The sequence below is a fragment of the Armigeres subalbatus genome, chromosome 2, assembly GCF_024139115.2.
Source record: "Armigeres subalbatus isolate Guangzhou_Male chromosome 2, GZ_Asu_2, whole genome shotgun sequence".
NCBI lineage: Eukaryota > Metazoa > Arthropoda > Insecta > Diptera > Culicidae > Armigeres > Armigeres subalbatus.
In genome coordinates, this window is record NC_085140.1 from 460,397,133 (window position 1) to 460,416,801 (window position 19,669).

At 42.0% G+C, this 19,669-nt stretch overlaps 1 protein-coding gene across 1 annotated transcript; it reads right to left on the bottom strand.

The window, feature by feature from the left end:
* Positions 1-4,407: 4,407 nt before the first annotated feature.
* Positions 4,408-16,154, bottom strand: LOC134213859 (malate dehydrogenase, cytoplasmic). The gene is made up of 3 exons (XM_062693279.1): positions 15,996-16,154; positions 8,803-9,165; positions 4,408-5,372 (listed from the first exon to the last, which is right to left on the bottom strand). Exons 1-3 carry the CDS (start codon positions 15,996-15,998, stop codon positions 4,737-4,739), a joined length of 1,002 nt encoding a protein of 333 aa, XP_062549263.1. The 5' UTR covers positions 15,999-16,154; the 3' UTR covers positions 4,408-4,736.
* Between the last annotated feature and the right edge of the window lie 3,515 nt (positions 16,155-19,669).

The following is a 19,669-nucleotide window of genomic DNA, read 5'->3' on the forward strand; positions in this document are numbered from 1 at the left end:
CTTTGTACTGATTTTTCCCTAATCGTGAGCCTAGATGTGGATCAGCGAAGCATAAAAAACGAATCAACAATTTCCGAAACCAATTGAATTATATTATGAAAAGGAAAACACTTTGAATAAATACATTCTATTCCGACAGCAAATGAACATTTTGAATTTGGAAAACAAAATTTGATCAAATATACAATAGAATATCACAAACAAGGATATGAGAGAATTGTATTTAATTATGATACGCAATTAGACCATCAAATTGTTGGAGATTTTTTTAGTTTGCACCGTTTCTACAAAGATTTTCAAATGTGTTTCAAATTTAATTGTTTTTGATGTAGTTTTTAGGATAAGATTTATGGTAGCTGAACATAAGTAGGGGAACTGTTCCGTTTTTCATCTCACTGAACATATATTCATCCCATCTCAAAACAAAGAAATACAGCACCAATCTTGTCGCTTCTTTTTGCTAACATGCGTGCTCACTGCTGAAAAGAATCGCAAAAAAAAGAAACAAATCAAAATTTCTTTTCATTGCTTTGTTTATGATAGGATGGAAATGGAAGCTATCAGATGAAGTGGCGAACCGTTGCCCTAGGCTAGATGTACCAGTCGTGGCTATAGCACCAGTTGTCGCACTAGTGCTATATATGCCAAATGGCCAATCAAATCACCGCAAACCAAGTTCATATCGATAAAGCATATTCATATGATACGATAAAACCTTTGATCACCTCCAAAACAAGCAAAGCATAATTGTAAAAATTGATTTTGCTTAATTTTTGACGTCCTTTGCACCTGTTGTCGCACTAGTGGTCCCAATTTGGCCAATCCCATAAGAAAACAATGGGATTTGCCAAATAAGGAACCAAAATTATGAATAGTGCCACTACTAGTGCATGCGTTCCTATTATGGATTGATCAATTTTGAGGATTATAACAAATTTTATTGTGGTTTTCACAGCTGTTCTAAGTAGCAGGAAGTAAAGTCTTTCGTTTGATATATGAAGTCCACCCACATGCCTTTTACTTATTTTTTTTTTAAATAGTTGTTCTTATGTATGGCGAAAATTGGTACACCCACCCTATATCAGGAAAATTTATTAGTCAATTACGATTTGTGTTGAACTTAATTAAAATTGAAAAAACATACTAATAAAGATATAAAACAAAACAAAAAAAACAATTACGACATCTAACATTAAAACAAAAAAAGTTGCAGAAAAATATTTTGCTCTTTTTAGTGGAATGTGTATTCAACCGTCTAACTAAAGACACACTGGTGGTACAAGTACCACGGTTATATACCCTAGTACATATTGTACCATGGTTTTCCACGTTGTACCAGCATGGTACAAGGTGACACACTAGTGGTACAACTTGTACCATGGTACGAATACCACCAGTGTGTCATTGAAGACGAGTTTAGTAATCTTCATTAAATTCCACCAATTATTTCGATATATTTGCAGATACGTATTTCGACCACAACTGTGTGGTCGTCTTCAGTGTCTCGCACTTGACTCGACTTAGTCGTTTATATGCCCATACTAGCTGGTTTTATTTTTGACCAAATTGAAAATGTGTAGCCAACAATATTTTGGATAAAATCTAGTGGCTTGTAAACGCACGATTCAGGAGAAGTACTTTTCAAAAAGTATGCTGGACATATTCACGAAGATGTTCGCTATGCTGAGAAGCATCTGTTGCCACGGGGTTGCTACAAACCATGAAAACAAGTTTATCGCATCCTGATACAAGCGCGAAAAAAAAATCTGATAAGTAAACCAACCCCCCAAGATAAGCTTTGATAAAACTCTTCGCTCTCGCTCAATAACCATTGGGGGCCATATGTTTCACACAGGTGTAAAATACATCATCACAACCGGTGCCCCTCATTTGGAGCGTTGTTCAAAAAAATTATCATGTAGTATAAATCAAGATTTTTTTATGTACAGGAGGTTATCCGACTTCGTCAGTAGATGGGAATAACCAGCGCGGGGGGGAAACATACATTTTCAGTGCAAAACGTAAACAAACGAGCATAAATTCCATACAAAAATCCAAGATGGCTGAGTTGGGGATATTGACAAGTCGGATAACCTGTACATAAAAAAATCTTGGTATAAATAGCCGCCCCCCGAATCAAACTCATTATCTTCGCGAAAAACGTCTCTCATGTCTCTCACGATATGCTACATGAGTGTATATACAGTGACAATGTATGTAGGTATACAGATATGATAAATGAGATATTTTTTTCATTTCTCTCTGGATTCAATCCCTGATTAAGGGCCAATTACTTTACCTCCGCACGAACCTTGCACGACCACGGATTTCCGGATAAACTGACACCACCTTACACAGTTGATCAAAGCGACGATGGATCGGGTGATGTGCGTAGTTCGAGTTTCAGGGGCATTCTCGAGTCCCTTCGAAACCCGCAGAGGGTTACGGCAAGGTAATGATCTTTCGTGTCTGCTATTCAACATCGCTTTGGAAGGGGTAATACGAAGAGCAGGGATTAACACGAGTGGTACAATTTTCAATAAGTCCGTCCAGCTATTTGGCTTCGCTGACGACATAGATATTATGGCACGTAACTTTGAGCAGATGTAGGAAGCCTACATCAGACTGAAGAGGGAAGCTAAGCGGATTGGAGTAGTCATCAACACGTCGAAGATGAAGTACATGGTAGGAAGAGGTTCAAGAGAAGACAATGTGAGCCACCCACCGCGAGTTTGCATCGGTGGTGACGAAATCGAGGTGGAAGAATAATTTGTGTACTTGGGCTCACTGGTGACTGCCGAAAATGATACCAGCAGAGAAATTCGGAGACGCATAGTGGCTGGAAATCGTACGTACTTTGGACTCCGCAAGAATAGAATTCGCCGCCGTACCAAACTGACAATCTACAAAACGCTCATTAGACCGGTAGTCCTCTACGGACACGAGACCTGGACGATGCTCGTGGAGGACCAACGCGCACTTGGAGTTTTCATAAGGAAAGTGCTGCGTACCATCTATGGTGGGGTGCAGATATCGGACTGTACGTGGAGGAGGCGAATGAACTACGAGTTGCATTAGCTGCTGGGAGAACCATCCATCGTTCACACCGCGAAAATCGGACGACTGCGGTGGGCCGGGCACGTAGCCAGAATGTCGGACAGTAACCCGGTGAAAATGGTTCACGACAACGATCCGACGGGCACTAGAAGGCGACGTGCGCAGCGGGCAAGGTGGATCGATCAGGTGGGTGGACGATGACTTGCGGACCCTCCGTAGACTGCGTGGTTGGCGACTTATAGTCATGGACCGAGCCGAATGGAGAAGACCGCACAGGCCACTTCAGCCTTAGTCTGAATAAATAAATAATACTTTACCTCCGCTCAATTTTTAAGCAGTGTTTACTAGACCTCTTCATGTTTTCAAAAGTATCAACAATTCAACCGGTCAGCCCAGAATCACAATTCTTATGCTATAATAAGCGTCCTGTCAAATTTTCAGCTAATTCGGATAAAATTTCGAGGTGGCATATTATTTGGTGAAATGTTCAAACATAATATGTTTGAACATTTCACCAAATAATACTATATCCATGATAGCCAGGTTCTGATTTTTGATGAAAACCACGGTATTAGGCGATGCGCGGAATTAGGGCAGGTCACGGTACTAAGTTTCTGGTTTCTGGATTCTGTAGGCCTTTTCTGACAAGAAAGTCTTTCAAATTCAAATTGATCGTTGAAGTCATGGTCGATGGTATTTTCTCTAGTATTACGTCTGTTTGTCTGTGCCAACACCATCAACAGGTAGCGGAAACCTTCACCTACCTATTGATGGTGTTGGTTTGCGTGGGAGAGCTATCAGATTCGTCAAATCGTCGTTTGAATCTTTGTTTGCAAAAGCAGATAAGTCGTTTTGAAAATTTTGTCTTGATTTATTTGCGTTCATTTGAATACATTTCAACAGTCCAACATTTTTTAATTTTGAAAATTATTTTTCCCTTGGGAAAAATGGAGAAAAAAGCAATGTTTTTTAAATAACTCTGGAACGCAATGTCCGATCGGTCTAATTTTCAATAGGGTCTATAGGCCACAATCTGCGTCGAATGCAACTTGTTGCGAGAAAATACAATAATGCTAAGATACTGCTAAGTACAAAAAAGTTTGTCTCACATTTTTTGTACACATACACACACATACAGACATCACCTCGATTCGTCGAGCTGAGTCGATTGGTATACAACACTATGGGTCTCCGAGCCTTCTATCAAAATTTCGGTTTTGGAGTGATCCTATAGCCTTTACGTATACTTAGTATACGCGAAACGCAAAAAGCATCTTATGTTGAAATCTTCGTTTTAGCAGGGTTACCTTAATTTTCTGTGATATTTTTTTATACATGAAACACAAGCTCTGTTGATAAATTCGTGTTTATTTGTGGCTACGCCAAATCAATAACAAAAAATATAATCTTCCAATTGACTTTCATATCTACACAGTTCTTGTAATAATTCGCCTACGTAGACTTAGTATTCATTTTAAAATTTTACAAATTCTGGCATGAATGGTTTGATTCAGTTTCAATGATTAATTTATAGTACGTGTATTCAACATTTAAAACAAAATTTTTGGAGAAACAATATCCACGCAATTACAAAACAAAACAGCTAACATAAAGCAATAACGTTGAATTTCATACAAGGGTAAAGTCTCTACAAACATTGTGTTTTAAAGTTTAGTTAGTCAATCTGAGGCACACACGGACATAGCTTCTTCTTTCTCTTCAAGGAGCTCCTTAGCGGTAGCATCCAACTTGCCACGGGCAAAATCATCGATAGTAAGTCCCTGGAAAATTTTCCATTGACCGTTCTGAATTTGTACTGGGAATGAGTAGACAATGTCCTTCGGGGTACCATAGCTACCATCGGACACGACACCCATCGAGACGTATTCTCCGTCTTTGGTCCCAGCGAACCAATCGCGCATGTGATCGCTGGCGGCTTTGGCAGCCGACATGGCGGAAGACATCTTGCGTGCAGCAATAACGGCTGCTCCACGTTTCTGCACTGTCTCGACAAACTCTCCATTCAGGTAATCGTTGTTGGCAACGGCTTCAACAACGCTCTTCACGGTACCGTTCAGGTTGACGGTGGCGTTCTTTGCGTCCGGGTATTGGGTCGAGGAATGGTTGCCCCAAATGATCACATTCTTAACGTTGGCAATGCCAACTCCGAGGCGGGCAGCAACCTGGGCCTGAGCACGATTCTGATCCAGACGGGTCATGGCCGTAAAGTTTTCCTTCGGAATAGAAGGAGCATAGTGCGAGCATACTAGGGCGTTTGTATTGGCTGGGTTACCGACGACCAGTACCTTGACATCCTGTTGGACAAGGAGAATATTGAATAATATAAAACTACATAGATAGTTGCGTTCAAGTAGGTAATTATTAGACTGAGAACCGAAGCAAAAACATTAACGCAATCTACTAAAAATCCCAATTTAGATAAAACTAAACGTTGACATTGGGGGCAGCAGGGACTATGTCCAAGGGCTTGACGATCCCTCCCCAGGCCATCTGCGAGTTGTGGCGCCTGCCTAGGATGTGGTGGGGTTTGACAGTGGGCCCTGTTAAACCTCTATAAAAAGCTGCATGAATCCGCAAGTAGGCTCCACCAAAGCGACCGTGTGCCGCTCAAAGCGCACAAGCCCAAGTCCTGGTGTTAGGTGGGACGCTAAACAGCCCTGACACGACGGCCCTCCGACGAGACAGGAGGTTTGCGCAGGCCCAATAAGCCGCCTTTAAAAACAACCATTACGAACAACATAGAAGATAATACGACTCGATACAATCGGCAACGACCTAGGCGACGAATAAAGGATCACGATTGGAAGCTTGGAACATGGAACTGCAAGTCGCTTGGCTTCGCAGGTTGCGACAGGATAATCTACGATGAATTACATCCCCGCAACTTCGATGTCGTAGCGCTGCAGGAAATCTGCTGGACAGGACAGAAAGTGTGGAAAAGCGGGCATCGAGCGGCTACCTTCTACCAAAGCTGTGGCACCACCAACGAGCTGGGAACCGGCTTCATAGTGCTGGGAAAGATGCGCCAACGCGTGATTGGGTGGCAGCCAATCAACGCAAGGATGTGCAAGCTGATGATAAAAGGCCGTTTCTTCAACTATAGCATCATCAACGTGCACTGCCCACACGAAGGGAGATCCGACGACGAGAAAGAAGCGTTCTATGCGCAGCTGGAGCAGACATACGATGGAACTGCGGGACGTCAAAATCGTTATCGGTGACATGAACGCTCAGGTAGGAAGGGAGGAAATGTATAGACCGGTCATCGGACCGGATAGTCTGCATACCGTATCGAACGACAACGGCCAACGATGCATAAACTTTGCAGCCTCCCGCGGAATGGTAGTCCGAAGCACTTTCTTCCCCCGTAAGAATATCCACAAGGCCACATGGAAATCACCTAATCAAGTAACGGAAAACCAAATCGACCACGTTCTAATCGACGGTAAATTCTTCTCCGACATCACGAACGTACGCACTTACCGCAGTGCGAATATTGAATCCGACCACTACCTCGTCGCAGTATGTCTGCGCTCAAAACTCTCGACGGTGATCAACACGCGTCGGAGTCGTCCGCCGCGGCTAAACATTGGGCGGCTACAAGACGGTAGACTAGCCCAAGACTACGCGCAGCAGCTGGAAGTGGCACTCCCAACGGAAGAGCAGCTAGGCGCAGCATCTCTTGAAGATGGCTGGAGATATTCGATCCGCCATCTGCACTAGGCACGGTGGCTCCGGATCAGAGAAACGACTGGTATGACGGCGAATGTGAGCAGTTAGTTGAGGAGAAGAATGCAGCATGGGCGAGATTGCTGCAACACCGCACGAGGGCGAACGAGGCACGATACAAACGGGCGCGGAACAGACAAAACTCGATTTTCCGGAGGAAAAAGCGCCAGCAGGAAGATCGAGACCGTGAAGAGACGGAGGAACTGTACCGCGCTAATAACGCACGAAAGTTTTATGAGAAGTTGAACCGTTCACGTAAGGGCCACGTGCCACAGCCCGATATGTGTAAGGACATAAACGGGAACCTTCTTACAGACGAGCGTGAGGTGATCCAAAGGTGGCGGCAGCACTACGAAGAACACCTGAACGGCGATATGGCAGACAACGGTGGCGGTATTGTAATGAACCTAGGAGCACGCGCGCAGGACATGCGACTTCCGGCTCCGAATCTCCAGGAAATCCAGGAGGAGATCGGCCGGCTGAAAACAACAAAGCCCCTGGAGTTGACCAACTACCAGGAGAGCTGTTTAAACACGGTGGTGAAGCACTGGCTAGAGCGCTGCACTGGGTGATTACCAAGGTTTGGGAGGATGAGGTTCTGCCGCAGGAGTGGATGGAAGGTGTCGTGTGTCCCATCTACAAAAAGGGCGATAAGCTGGATTGTAGCAACTACCGCGCAATCACATTGCTGAACGCCGCCTACATGGTACTCTCCCAAATTTTATGCCGTCGACTAACACCAATTGCAAGAGAGTTCGTGGGGCAGTACCAAGCGGGATTTATGGGTGAACGCTCTACCACAGACCAGGTGTTCGCCATACGTCAGGTATTGCAGAAATGCCGCGAATACAACGTGCCCACACATCATCTATTTATCGACTTCAAAGCCGCATATGATACAATCGATCGGGACCAGCTATGGCAGCTAATGCACGAAAACGGATTTCCGGATAAACTGATACGGTTGATCAAGGCGACGATGGATCGGGTGATGTGCGTAGTTCGAGTTTCAGGGGCATTCTCGAGTCCCTTCGAAACCCGTAGAGGGTTACGGCAAGGTGATGGTCTTTCGTGTCTGCTATTCAACATCGCTTTGGAGGGAGTAATACGAAGGGCAGGGATTGACACGAGTGGTACGATTTTCACGAAGTCCGTCCAGTTATTTGGCTTCGCCGACGACATTGATATCATGGCACGTAACTTTGAGAGGATGGAGGAAGCCTACATCAGACTGAAAAGCGAAGCTAAACGGATTGGACTAGTCATCAACACGTCGAAGACGAAGTACATGATAGGAAGAGGCTCAAGAGAGGTCAATGTAAGCCACCCACTACGAATTTCTATCGGTGGTGACGAAATCGAGGTGGTTGAAGAATTCGTGTACTTGGGCTCACTAGTGACCGCCGATAACGATATCAGCAGAGAAATTCGGATACGCATAGTGGAAATCGTACGTACTTTGGACGCTCCGATCGAATAGAGTTCGCCGCCGTACCAAACTGACTATCTACAAAACGCTATAAGACCGGTAGTTCTCTACGGACACGAGACCTGGACGATGCTCGTGGAGGACCAACGCGCACTGGGAGTTTTCGAAAGGAAAGTGTTGCGTACCATCTATGGTGGGGTGCAGATGGCGGACGGTACGTGGAGGAGGCGAATGAACCACGAGTTGCATCAGCTGTTGGGAGAACCATCCATCGTTCACACCGCAAAAATCGGAAGACTGCGGTGGGCCGGGCACGTAGCCAGAATGTCGGACAGTAATCCGGTGAAAATGGTTCTCGACAACGATCCGACGGGAACAAGAAGGCGAGGTGCACAGCGGGCAAGGTGGATCGATCAGGTGGAGGACGACTTGCGGACCCTCCGCAGACTGCGTGGTTGGCGAAGTGCAGCATTGAACCGAGCTGAATGGAGAAGTCTTTTATGTGCAGCACAGGCCTCTCCGGCCTTAGTCTGATGATAAATAAAATAAACGTTGACATTACTTACCTTGCGAGCAAAGTTGTTCAGTGCTTCACCCTGAACTTTGAAGATCTTCACGTTAGCGGATAGAAGATCCTTCCTCTCCATGCCCTGCTTACGGGGCATGGCTCCGACCAAAAACGCCGACGCAACGTCCTTGAAGGCCACAGCTGGATCTGCGGTGGGAACAACACCGGCTAGCAGGGGCAACGCACAATCGGCCAGCTCCATGACAACTCCCTCGAGCACACCCATCATCGGTGGAATGTCCAGTAAATGCAGAATCAACCGCTGGTTTGGTCCAAATACATCTCCCTTGGCGATCATGTAAAGCAGCGAGTAGGCAATCTGACCGGCAGCACCAGTCACTACAACGCGGATAGGTTCAGACTAGATAGAGAAAAAAGAAAGAATAGTAGAATTGTAAATTTTCATCAGAAAAAGTTTAATTAGGTACCGATAAAACAAACTTCACACGAGCCGATCGCCCAAAATGAGCAGTTGCTCAGAAAGTGGGTACCAAAATTAAACGACCAACGCGATGAAAGTAAGTGTATAAGTTGATGAGTCTTTTTTAATCGGTCTATATCAGTAACTCTCGAAGGAGATGAGCACCCCGGCAACAACAATCGCGCATGGACCGCAATTACCTTTAAATTTACATACTGAGGTCCCCGCAGCCCACCCATGACATGCTGGTTGCAGGGGTGAACAACATTTTCACAGCATCACAGGTACCTCCCTAGTCCGATTCTCGTACCGGGACATCCTCTCAATCAGGTTGTCCGAGGTCAAATCCATGCCACTGACAAGCAGTATGTCGATGTTGCAGCCTGATTGATGTTATAAACAAATAAACTAATAAACCTTTTCGTTCGATGACTCGACCGGGCTCCAGGACTTGGTGTTCCGAGAATACTCTCCGACATATAATACCAGATCGACTTCTTCGTACATGACGACAATAAAACTGCTCATTTTGCTTGTAATTTGTTCTAGCTGTAGTAGCAGCAGGAACAGGTTTCCTCAAATGTTTCAGCGTGGTGCGCACGTGTCTTCCGAGAAACGCTGATAACAAAACACTAAAGAAGTTTCACACAAAAACAAGGAATAGGAAAACTTCAAGAAGAAAGAATGAAGAAGGTAGAAGAAGAACAATGAAAAATGAAGGTAGAAAAAACCAAAAAAAAGAAGTAGGAAGAAGAAGGAAGGAACAAGGAAGAAGATAGAAGGAGGAAGGAAATAGAAACAAGGAACAACGAAAGGTTTAAGAAATAAAAATGAAAAAAGGAGAAAAAAGATGCCAGAAAAAGGGAGAAAAAATAGAAAGAAAGGAGGAATCCTTCCTATACTTTCAAATTTCTTGTGCTGTACAGACAAAAAATGAGAATTCTATATAAAAATTGAAAGACAAGGAGCCGCAAGAAGTTTTAGGCTCATTTTAGTGTATGTCAAAAATGTGAATTCTTCCATGAAAATCGGTTTCACAAGATTTTCCAGCCTTTAGAGTTTCAGCCTTATGTAAGATTTTTACTTTTTCAGCCTTTTATGGAAATCTCACATAAAAGTATCATCGTGCCAGCCTCATGATATACGAATGCAAAAAATGGTAACTTGGCTTAGAAACCTCGCACCCTCGCAGTTATTAACTGTGGAAGTGATGCATCTTGGAAATGGGTTAAGTTTTTGCAGGGTCAAGTCGAGTCCCATCATTGTCCACGATATGTCTGAGGAACTCGATATGCAACATCCCTAAACGACATTTTTGAGACGAAAGTGAAAACCATACTAACGCACACGTTCGAGGACAGCGTAAAGTTTGCGATCGTGTTCCTTATTAATGCGGCCACAATACCGGAACAAACCACGGTAAGTGTTGACCGTGAGCTGCTTTCGTCATTCCTTGCTTGCGATTTTTCCTTGTTTCTGTGGTTTGGTCGGCTTCCAGCTTCGAGATCAATAGTTTGCGAATGTCCGCATGCCGTGGCGATAGAAGGCCATAGAAGAAACGGAGCGCTTGAAATTGATCCGGAACATTGAAAGTTGAAACGCTTCAGTGTTTTCGTCCTGGCAGCATGTAAAATCGTCTGCATCGCTTTTCGTGTACTGAAGGCACTGGTACAGGGAATGGACCGACTTTTGTCGCCCGAACATTTTCTTCAACTTTGAAACGGTCTTGTCCAGGGCGTAATCCCGAGGATGCTTTGGTAGAATGGTGTTCACATACTTGACGAACGAAGGCATGCTTACAAAGAAGTAACCTCATACGGGCGGCTTCAGGTTTTGTCCATTCTGTGTAATAGCGTTCTCGTATCTCGCGTATCAACCATCGAAGAAAATTCCTTCATTCGGCTCGTATTGAAAATCTTGGGAATCTTGTCAAAAACTCGACAATCTCGCTGGCGGCTGCTTTTCAATCGGTTGCTTCTGAGTGCTGCCTCTCGATGAGATTTGTAAGCAGAAGGATACCTTTTTCAGATCCAAGTTAGGGTTTCGCGCGGATTTAGTTTTAGGTAAAAAATTAATAAATAAAATGCTAGATCTAAGGACGTTTATTTGAAAATTAGTTTTATGTCTATCTACATGGGTTTTATTTTCATTAGCAAATGTAGTTAAGAACAAAACTTGCGTTTGAAGGCCATATTAACATTATTGTTGGTGATGCAGATCTAGTTGGCGACAACGAATCAAAGCAACCATAGATTAGTATTTTAAATTTGAATAAAATTCATTCCTAGTTTGTCTCTCTTCAAGTTCAGACGTTTTCCTTTTCACGAAAGAAGTAGTGTTCCGGTCTACGGCCATTTACCATCCAAAAGGTTATGGGCCCAAGATAAGTCAAGATGGAAAGATCTGGAATCGCGAAGCTGACCAACAAAAACTACGAAACCTGGAAGCTAGAGGTGGAGTTCCTATTGGTGAGAGAAGGCCTTTGGAAGTATATCGTGCCCGGTGTGAAGCCAGCAGCTACGGACGACCGTGCGAACGCGGCGGCGCTGGAAGCCTGGGACGAAGGTGATCAAAAAGCACGTGCGACCATCGGGTTGCTTCTAACCAGGAGTCAACATGGCCATATTTGAGGAACGCAGACCGCCAAAGAAGTATGGGATAACCTACGGAAGCAACACGAGAAAAAGACGACATCGAGGATCACCTGGCCGAGTTTGAAAGCTTGTTCGAGAAATTGGCCAACGCAGGTACGAAGCTCGACGATGATTTGCAGGTTATTCTTGTCTTTCGCAGTTTGCCAAGCACATTCGACGCACTAACCACCACACTCGAAAACCGGTCGGAAGACGAGCTGACGCTGGCACTCGTGAAAGATAAAATTATCAACGAGGTGCAGAAGCGCAGCGAGGCGGTTCCGGCGGATTCAGCGGTGCTGAAGGTGGACGGAAAAGTGCAGTCGATCGTGTGCCACCACTGTCAAAAGGTTGGCCACAAGAAGCGAGATTATGCATTGTTGCAGAAGCAAAACCGTGGAGAAAATTTTCGAGGGCGACAAACGGTTGCCACGGAAACCAAACACGTTGCTAGGCAACAAGCGAAGGCAAGAAAAGCAGCGTCTACTGAAGAAAATTTCGTGTTCAGCGCACGAGAAGGACCAGTGAAGAAGTGGATTGTGGATTCCGGTGCGAGCTCGCACATGTGCGCAAATCGGGAGTTTTTCATGTCCGTGGAAAGCCCCACAGAGGTACCCCAAAGTTTGTCATGGTTGCTGATGGGAAGAGAGCTGCAGTGAAAGGCGTAGGTAACTGCCAGATCCACTGTTACGGGCGTGACGGTGAAGAGAAGCAGATTGTGCTGACCGGCGTACTCTACGTTCCGGAGCTTCGCATGAACCTTGTCTCTGTTGGAAAGCTCGTCCAAAAAGGTGCAGCCGTGAATTTCAACGAGGTTGGATGTACGATTTCCAGTGGGGAACGGATTGCCGCTGTGGCGACACGTAGCAACGGTCTCTATCATCTCTACGAATGGTGGAGCGCGTCGCAAACTCGGTCATCGAGACCGGGTATCAACATCAAGCGATGCGGTTTGGTTTTGCCATGCGAAACTTGCCTGCAGGGTAAGATGGCAAGACTGCCATTTCCAAAAAAGGCAAAGAAGAGCAGTAAGGATGTGATGGACCTGATTCACAGTGACCTGTGTGGACCAATGCGGATAATGACACCGGGTGGTCGACGTTATTTCATGACGCTTATCGACGACCACAGCCGGTATACCACGGTGTATATGCTGCAGAAGAAATACGACACGTTTGATGCCATCCAGGACCACGTGCAGAAGATGACGACGCAGCCGCCGAAAGTCTTGAGGTCCGACCAAGGAGGTGAATACCGAGCTTCGAAATTGGTGGCGTATCGGAGGCGTGAAGGCATCCAACAGCAGTTCACGGCGGCCTATACGCCACAAAAAAACGGTGTCGCAGAGCGAAAGAACCGTTCGCTAGTGGAGATGGCTAGGTGCATGCTTCTGGAAGCAGGTATGCCCAACCGCTACTGGGGCGAAGCAATCAGCACGGCGAACTATCTCCAAAATATGCTGCCAACGAAAGCGGTTGAAGTGATTCCCTACGAGATTTGGCACGTAGTCAAACCGGATGTTTCGAAATTGCAAGTTTTCGGAACGGCAGCGTACGTTTTTGTTCCGTCAAACGAACGAAGCTCGAAGCCAAAGCCGAAAAGTTAACCTTTGTCGGCTATTCGCTGCAACACAAAGCGTGGCGTTTCATCAACACGAAGACAAACAAGGTGACGATTAGTCGGGATGCTCGTTTCCTACCAGCCAATATCGATCCGGAGACTACCATGGAGGATGAAGGTACGTTATTCTTTCCCTTATCGCTAATTGACATGAACCGTAGTGGATAAACAGGAGGAGCCTGCGCAACCCGGCCTGGCAGCCGAGCCCCACGAGGGCGAAGAAGATTTCCACGGATATGAAGACCATTCGGATGACAGCCTGTACGAGGATGCCGATCCCGAAGAGGAGCCACACGTAGAGCCGATGCCGGTGGACGAAGAGCGAGCGGTTGGTATACAGGGCAGTGGTGCGCAGGGCTTTACGCAGAAGTATGGAGTCGATTACGACGAAGTTTTTGCTCCGGTCGTGAAGCAAACGACGTTTCGGGCTCTATTCTCCGTTGCAAGTCAAAGGAAACTCCTGATCAAGCATGCTGATGTCAAGACATAATAGGATGAACGGACATAATAGGGTGACCAATTCACCTGTTGTGAATTTGTTAATAAAATAATTAAACATGTAGGTATACCAAAATACCGGCCATGAGACGGTGCTTTTATCTAGATGTCGTTAGAAATCAAAGATGGAATATATCAAGATGAAAACACCAGTAGTGTATTCATCTTGAAATACATATAGCTAAAAAATCCTGGAGGCAGTGGAATCGATTGCAGTGAATAGAGGACGTTTATAACATGTCAAATTATCGCACCAAAAAGTTGGAAAGATCTTCAACTAATAATGCGGATTTTGTATCTGTCAAATACCTGTGAGTGCAAGTTTTTTACCTAATATTTATGGCGAGAAAGTTTTATAAATAGCAAAATATGGTTCTTTCTAGTCAGAGGACAGTTTTTGCATTTAACGTCGAACTTCAGATTTTAGTTTATTTCCCCCCTCTCTTTCAGTTAGTAATATGTACATACTTTTAGTTAGTATATACATACTTTTTATCGGGTCAAGGAAGCAACTGTCTTAAAATATAATTACATTTGGATAGACTGATAGTTTAACAGATTTACAGGTAAAGCAAAGAATCAAAAGTACAGAGTAGAGTAGAGACTGAGCCCTAATATTCATGTAAGCCATTCAATGGCTTGTAAGTGATGTACGATTCATTTCCTTCTTTTTCAATAAAACATTCAACGTCAAATCCACATCCTAAAATAATAAGCAACACTTTTATAACAGGGAGCGGGAGGGGTGGTTTGGTATTTTTTCCCATTTCTCCCGTATCATGTTATGTTAAAGTATGAAAAAAGTGAATGCTCTTCACGAAATAACTCAAAAGGACTGCACTGCCTGTAACCGCATAGTTGTCCCATCTTTGCTGGGTTTCCTATTCATATGGGACAGCTATGCGATTACAGTTAGTGCAGTGAAAGTTAAACATACTAATAATAAATGTTCGAAATTTATTACCAGTAAGTATTAAGTTATACCAACAATCTCACGCCTTGTGACTTCAAGCAATAATTGTAAAAATAAACTTTGCGTAAGGTCTACCATACAACTCATTTTGAAAATTTTATAGCTTCTGAATTTGTTATTGATAAATGAGTTAAACTTTGACTAAATGATTCAGACCATCTTTTCACTCTATTGTATGGTATATCTGTGTATAGCTTTTAATATCGATTAACTCATTATGAGTGATTATTTATTATGATAAGAAATCACACCTGTAGATGGTACCTTAAACTTGTTTTGCTAACATACAGAATATGACGAACGTGGGACTTTATACCGTGTACTCTTCATGCGATATGGATGTATTTCGTGAAAATGAATGGAGATAGGAACGCGCGAGAAAGAACAGAGAGGGCAGAGAAAGGTCACCGCCAAATGATGTTACATAAAGAGTGATTACTTTTTTTAATTGGCTGCTATGATGCTCCGAATGGAATGGTCCACTGGGCAAACAGAAGTGACGAAAGATTTTATTGAATCTGAACAGCTTTTGTCATTATCTTTTACAGATGTTTGTGTTTATGGCACAATGGACATGCACGCAGGAACTACGTCTTATCTGTTCCAGTGAAGAAAAAAAAAGACCAACGAGAAGCACCGGCTTTCGAATGTGCATGGAACCGGCTCGAAATATATATAGGTATCCAATTTTGCCATATTCTGTTTTGGCAATATGCCAAATCAACACATATTATGTAGATTATGGCGAAATTTCGAGATTTCACTCTGTATGGATATTCAGCATACTAATCTCGAACTCGCCATTTGCTGAACAACCTCGTACCATTAAAAACACATTGGATCCAATTAAATTTGAAAATTATTTGTAAATAGCATTGAACCGCTTAGTAGCACCTAGCAGCATACATCGAAATTCGCAATTATAATCATTCTACTTAATTAACGCTGATTTTACACCGCACTTCGTGAGCGCGACCTTCACATTGAATTATCATTACAAGGGCTGCAAGTGCAAATAAGCTTTGTTCATTGTTGCAAATACTCACCATTTTAATATTGGACTAAAAGACACAAAGGAAAGGAAAATCAAATAAGAAAAAGGCCGTTTATAAATGCCACTGGATCCGTCGTGAAAAAATTCACTGGAAAAAGAAACACGACCAGCAAACCGTGAAGTAGAGCGAGTACTGATCTGAGAGAGATGTTGAGGAAAAGAAAAACGCAACCAAACGTGGACACACTTTTTAATGGGTCCTAAAATCTTTTATTTCGTATGAAGTTTTATTTTACTTCGATTGCTATTTTCTATAGAAATTTGTTGATACAAATTACAGAATATAAAAACATTTTATAACTCAGATGTTCTTTTTTCTAATATGTATAAAATTTGTTTATTGATCGAAGTTTTAAAAAACCAAAATTATAACCATTTTGCTTGTGGGGCATTTCAACTATCTTCTCTAGACTTGCTCAATTCTCTTCGTCGAAAATTGAGAGGATTGCGAAATATTCAACCCACGCTTAGTTTTTTTTACACAGTTTTCGAGTACTTCGAATGAACCTTACAAATGTTATTTAAGGTGATTATAGAATGAAGCCCGTGGTGAATTTTAAATTCACCACACGCTTATCTCCATACATTTCCAGAAGCCCAAATCTGGCGTAATAGTTTTCGTACAGTGCCGAAACTCAAATTATTATTATTCAGCATTATTCAGCATAACTAAGCAAACGATCTACCATTATTTCAGCCCCATACGCGTTATGGTTCTTTCATCTCGTGTTCTTGAAAAAAATATTGGAAAAGCACGTGGTTTACAAAATGGCCGATTTCTGGCTTCATTCTATAATCACCTTAATAGAAATTTACACTAACGTACACTTAGATGTAATTACCTAAAATAAGGGTTTTATTTTACCTAAAATTAGGTAATGAATGTGTACTTGAATAATCGATAAACATGAACAATAATATTCATTATTTTTTACCTGGGTATGGTGCGAATAGAATCGATTTGGTTGTCAAACTGAAACCAAATTTTCTATTGTGCCGGAGCCAAACATTGAAGATTGTGGTTATGTTCGTTTCAGATCTTATAGACGAATCCAAGTTAAAATGAAAAGAAGATACACGACGGTGTTAACTTTGACAGATCCTACAGCACAGCACACTATACACTGCCAAAAATATCTATATAAGATATATGTGTCGCCGTTATAAATTTTTGCAATAGCTCCACCCTAATATAACCGATATAGAACCACACATAAATTAAATAATTGCTAATTCGAGACCACACATAAAGTTTATTTGGACATATATTTTATTAGTAGTTCGCGTGGAGAATTATTATGTGTGCGCTGATATACATCATAAGTTAAATCTATGGATTTTTGCCAATAAATATGTGTGGATTTTTAGTAGTGTAGGATTTCGGGCGGTCATTAATCGAAAATGTCATGTCTTCCGAATTATTTTAAAATATTTTCTCTCCATTGTCAATACTCTAATTAAGAGAAATTCTGAATTTGAAGTCTCTAGGTGCACTAGTTCCAAAGATATAAGGTGGCAAAGTCAGAAATGGGTAAAAAAGTTAGCAAATTTTCTGAAAAAATATTTTATTTTCAACTATTTATTGAAATATTTTTAAATGTTTTTCTTCAATGTTAATACATCATTACAAAGGTTATTGTATAAGCTTTTAAATGGTGTGCAAAACTAATGGTTACACTGTGAAAAAATTGAAAAAAATGCGGAAGCAATATTTTTTCCAAAAACGACGCTATTTTCAACTTTGATAGTGAAGAACTTTTTTTCCTCAGGAATCCCCGGGTTCTTTATGATACACATCAAGGACAAAGCTTCGACTAAAATGTCCTGAAAGAATTTCTTGCCAGTATTTGCAATTAACAGAGTTAAGTCACTCTGATTTTTTTCATTTGTTTTTTACCGTGTTTTGCCTCTCTCGTACTCCAAGGTTAATGCTCATTCCAAAAACGAATGTTTGATAGAAGGCCCGGAGACCCCTAGTGGTATATATCAACTAACTCAGCGCGAAGAATTGAGGTGATGTCTGTATGTGTGTGCATGCGCGTCTGTATGTATGTGCGCAAAAGAACGCAATCGCCATTTAGACACTTATTTGTGTCCGATTTTCTCGCAACAAGTTTCATTCGACGGGAAATCTAGTCCCATCGTTTCCTATTGAAAATGGGTCAGACTGAACTATGCGCTCAAAGGGTATGGTCAAAATACATTTATTGGTAATAACTTCGACTTTATTTATAACCATTTGAGCTCATTTAATTAACTTTTCAAAGGAGTAAATGAATAAAACCCCAATGCAATGCAGCACAACGGTAACGGAAGGATTTAACAGTTCGCTCATATATTTCCTGTCAAATTTTACCGTTTCCGTCGCCATTCCGCTGAAATGCGTTTGGGGCTTGAGTGGTTTGAGTCATTCTCTAAACCTAATTTTCTGAGCTATTCATTAGCTACTGATGGAGAACTAAATATGAGATTTCATAATATGTAAATATTTATAAATCTCCTGGAATCAATAATTCCCGACATGTTTATTGCAAAAAGTAAAGACGAACAACATCTTAGTTAGAACGGAGCGTATGAAATTCCTGCTAGTGTTCATGAATGTCTGGCTAATGGTAGGGAAATATTTATTCACTCATCTACACTTTGAGGTTCACTGGCTGAACAACCAGCGGAAAGTCAATATAAACAGTTGAAGAAATTTAGAACTCATAATGCAAGAAAATGATCAAGAGAGGCAAATGTTGACATTTTCCTTCGTGCCTTACATGAATCAGATCCATTTTAAGCTCGATTTGGATAACGAGGAGACGTTGGAAAAAAATTTTCACTTAGTTATTCTTATGCCATGCGTAATTTTGTAATATTTGAAGATTTTCAAAAGTTCTTTATCTTCTAATACTTTAGATGAATTTATCTCATCTTCCATCGTTGATGGAATTGAAGAAAATATCATTGAAGACTTAAACCTTGACACAGAAAAGAATGATGCTGTATATAACTTGTAGAAATCATGAAAACAAATCAAAAGTAATTCAAATAGTGTTGTTATTTAAATTAAAAGAATTTTGCTTTTCGGAAGAATGGAGCATTCTTACATTCCACAATGAATGTCCACATTTTTTGAGAATATATTAATCTCATTTTTGAATAACTTGTACACGTAAAATGTCATGGGATTGCGATTTCTAATTTGCTAATACCCTTTTTCAAAAGTTATTTTCAATTCTGATTATTTGATTAACATTTAATGCTTTATGATCCTTCAGATCCTAGTACTTTGTCAAACAAATTGTTCTAAATACAAATTGTGAGGCATGAGAGTGAGAACAAAAAATATCACGGAATGTCATGAAATTAATGTCATTTAACATGATCGCCGCCATAATGTCCATAAATTGCTGAACTTAGTTTTTGTACAGCCCCTTCCTTCTCCTTAAGAAAACGCACGAAATTTCAACTTCCCAAATAGGTTTGCTTTGTCACGTTAATCGAACCTATGAAAAATAATTACGTAATTCATAGACGATCCCCAAAGGGGGTTGAAATTGTATATTCATGCTATTTCGACCATACACAGCTAAAACTAAGTGGAAAATCACTTTAAAAGTCCAATTTTATTTTTGACCGCTCGCTTGTATGGGGATCCCCCATAGTGCAGCATTGAGT